The sequence below is a fragment of the Pundamilia nyererei genome, unplaced genomic scaffold, assembly GCF_000239375.1.
Source record: "Pundamilia nyererei isolate P.nyererei 1_Seehausen unplaced genomic scaffold, PunNye1.0 scaffold00905, whole genome shotgun sequence".
Classification (NCBI taxonomy): domain Eukaryota; kingdom Metazoa; phylum Chordata; class Actinopteri; order Cichliformes; family Cichlidae; genus Pundamilia; species Pundamilia nyererei.
Window position 1 is genome coordinate 4773 of NW_005188306.1, and position 3619 is coordinate 8391.

Genomic DNA, 3619 nt, shown 5'->3' on the forward strand with positions numbered 1-3619 from the left:
TTTTTTCCTTGTAATTCATGACTGTGTCGAAACATTGCAATGAGTCACCACAAACGGCACTGGTTTGGGGGCCCTGAGTCATGATCAGGTTCAACAGTTTCTTCCAATAAAAGATGATTGCAAAAGCTTTGATGGAATTATTTAACCTAGCTATATTAATAAGTACGATAGCTAATCTAAATCTATAGTTTGGGCAGTACTATAATAGATACTGTCTGGTATTATAGGTGTTCTTCTCATTTCAGACTTCTGATTCACCACAGCTTTCAGAAAATCCCATGATTTATATAGACGAACACTATAAAAAAAACAAACTGGTTGGTTTTCAGTGAGCTTCACCATAAACATTTCTGTTGGCTTGACCTGAGAGTCATTAAATAAGCATAAAGGTCACCAAACTGGGGCTGAAAATCTTCTGCATGATAAAAACAAAATACATAAAACATGATCAGTTACCTGGCAGAACTGCACAGTAACAACAGCATTTAGGGTACATTATACAATCATGAGAAAAAGCTTTTTCAAAGGGACTCTATGCTATGAACAAAATAAGATCCCATGAATTAGTAGCTTTTAGAAAATAATAACTTAAAGTACTGGTTTTCATTAAGGAGAAAGTTTGGCACAGTCTTTTTTTCTTTGTTTTCTTACAATGTTGCTTCAAGTCATTGCAGTTTTTTGGGTACTTCTTTATGCACAGCTCTCTAAGGTCCCTCATGGCATTTCAGTGTAGTAAGTCTGAAGTTTAACTGGGCCACTGCAACACCTTGATTCTTTTCCAGCCATTCTGTTGTAGATTTGCTGCTGTGCTCTGGATCATTTGCTGTTGACTGATGGTCTCAAATTTAAGTCTAGAAGACTTTGGTATACAGAGAAATCCATGGGCAACTCAATGACTGCAATGTGCCCGGGGCCGTGGCTGCAAACAATCCCAAATCATCGTGCTGACAGTTGGTATGGGGTGTTTGGCTTTTCAACAAACGTGCTGTGTATTATGTTTGAGAAGTCTTGCAGTTCGCTCAGATTAAACTTTGCAAACCTAAGCTGTTCTGTTCTTTTACAGAGAAAAGGCTTTCTCCCACCAACTTTTCCAAACAAGCCATACTTGGCTACATAACGTTCCCTAATTCTTTGGGAAGCAGTAAGGGTCTACTTAGTTTTGTGACATGTGACAACTCTCTTTTGCACATGTATGCAGTGCTTCTTTGATTTTAATGTGTGATCTCTGACTGAATGCTCTCTTAAAGTAATACATCATCTTAAAAAGAAAATAAAACTCTTTGAGGTTGACTTTGCAAAGAACGAGGAGATTGAAGAACTCATCCCCAGCTCCAGGGTGAAACACTGGATCTGGATTCATCCAGTGTCAGGGTTAAGACTTTCTAAACTTTCATCGATGACTGTTAATTAAACACTAACAGATGGATCAGTTGTCCAGTTATCCTAGATTTAATTTTGATGGATTTGCACTTAAGAGGCTTCCTCCTCTTTATGGGTATGGCTGTACATGGGACAGATGGGAAACCTAAGATGGGACCAGGCTCTGTAGGGACTACCTGAGGTCACACAGCAAGTGATCTTTAAGCCCTGCAACCAGAAACAGATCAATAGTCTGTTATGTGATGTTGTGTTACCTGAAGCCGGACAGTATTTTGCATATTATAGTCGCTTTCTCCTTGTGTGGAGTCAGAATACACACAGCATGAGCGCTGGCAGCATCTGATCATCTTACACTGCACTAATTTAAGCCAAGTCCCCAACTCTCTCTCTCACACACACACACACACATATATACTGGAGAAACCCTGTGGCAGTCATGGTTATGCTCATAAACATATGGCAACTGCAGTATCCAGGTATGCCAGTGAACAGGCCCTGGTTTGTCCCTGTGGAGAAAACCAGCCTAACACCGGCTTGGTCTGGCTTGGCACTTTGGCTCAGACCAGTCTGATGTGATTATAATAATACAGCTCATCATTATGGCCGGGCCGTGACTTCTCAGCAGGCTAATGGGACCATGTCAACTCATGTTGGCTAATTGGTCTTAATGGGAGCACAGTTTGCTAGGCTAATGAGAAGCTGAACAGGAGAGAGAGACTGAGAGACAGAAGAACACCCGAAACTTGAATTTTTTCCTTTTTAGTCCCTTTTTTCTCCTAAGCCCTACCGTTAAATAGAATAAAGTATTTATAACACGTTTACATAATTTTATTTAAAAAAAATACACACCAAATAAATTATCACTGGTGGAAATGACTTCAAAACGTTCGCTTAACACACCTGTATGAGAAGGTCGACACTGAAAAAAAATTTTTTTATGGAGGAAGTAGGTGCAAATTTTTACCGTGACGAGCTTCATTTAAAAACAATACATTTTTACGTAACTCTATCAGTCACACCCAGCCGCGTCTCAGATAACAACTCGGTCATTGATTTTCAATCTCTTGGATTGACTTTTCAATTCGGCTTAACCCAATACACCAACCGACACTTTTGTTTCACTGAAATTTCAAGTTTTTAAGGAGGCTAGCTTACTGCCCTCGCAAACTTATTCCATCCAAATCCACAGCACTAGCAGCGGGAGCCAGTTGCAAAGTTACAAATCCATTAAAAATAAGTGATAGTTGATGGGTTGGCTGTATGCCGAATTATATAGGTGGTGTTAAATATGAGGAAAATGGTTTAAATGATGTTATAAAATGGATGTTCGCTGATAGACAACCGAAACATATTAAATCGTCAGATTTCAAAACGGAGTACAACACTGGCTTCTCGCGACCAGAGAATGCCGACATCTATCGGAGTTAATTGACCATCAATATAGTCAAGCAAAGAAATGTCTCTTACCGAGCATCAAAAGCCCGAAAGCGAATGCGAAAAGACACTTATCCATGTTCCCTCCTCTCTTATTCCACTCTTATCCTTTTTCCTTAATTTCCCCCCGCTTTCTTTGTCCCGCGTTGGGGGTAAGACCAGTCCTCTCCCGCCGCTGTCGGGCAATCCAATAAAACTCTCAGATGTGTGCAGTCAGTCCGCACCGCACACCGGGCGGAGCCGCTACGCAAAACGGATGCACACACCGCGGTTTCTGATCCAGCGAGCCGAAAGTCCGGGTCCGGGGGGAGAGCGTTTACATGGCACTTACACTGAACCGGTGTAATGTGTGTCTCTGTGTGTGGGAACTGGGACGAGCTACATAGAGAGGGGGGTGAGGCTGATAGAGGTGAGAGAGAGAGAGAGAGAGAGTGGCCGGAAGTTAGGTGACGGTCTGGAGGAGGGGTGGAGGGAAACAGGGAGGTCCCAGGTGGAGAGAGAGATTCCCACATCATTCTTGCTGTGCCACAAGTTTTAATAGCAAAGATCGCAGTCTGTGTTACACGTCGGGCACAGTCCAGTGATGATATGATGGATTTCTCCATCACAGAGCTTCAATTACAGCAGCTCAATCTCCAGCGATTATCCTTTAATATCGACCTACCAGCCCAGGCTAATACAGCAGCTCCTTGTGTATAATAATTGATACATTTGATTGATTTCTCTCTACAGTAATGTTGCTTTCATGATGTGTTGAAATTGATACTTTGATACCCAGGATGCTTTATGATAATAATAATAATAA

General features: G+C 41.5%; 1 protein-coding gene across 1 annotated transcript in view; it reads right to left on the bottom strand.

The window, feature by feature from the left end:
• LOC102209552 (immunoglobulin superfamily member 8-like) overlaps positions 1-3218 on the bottom strand; it is a gene marked incomplete at its 3' end in the record, with an annotated part of 7541 nt that extends 4323 nt beyond the window's left edge. The window contains exon 1 of the mRNA XM_005755078.1: positions 2848-3218. Coding sequence (XP_005755135.1) covers positions 2848-2893 — 46 coding nt within the window. The remainder of the gene's footprint in view (positions 1-2847) is intronic.
• Between the last annotated feature and the right edge of the window lie 401 nt (positions 3219-3619).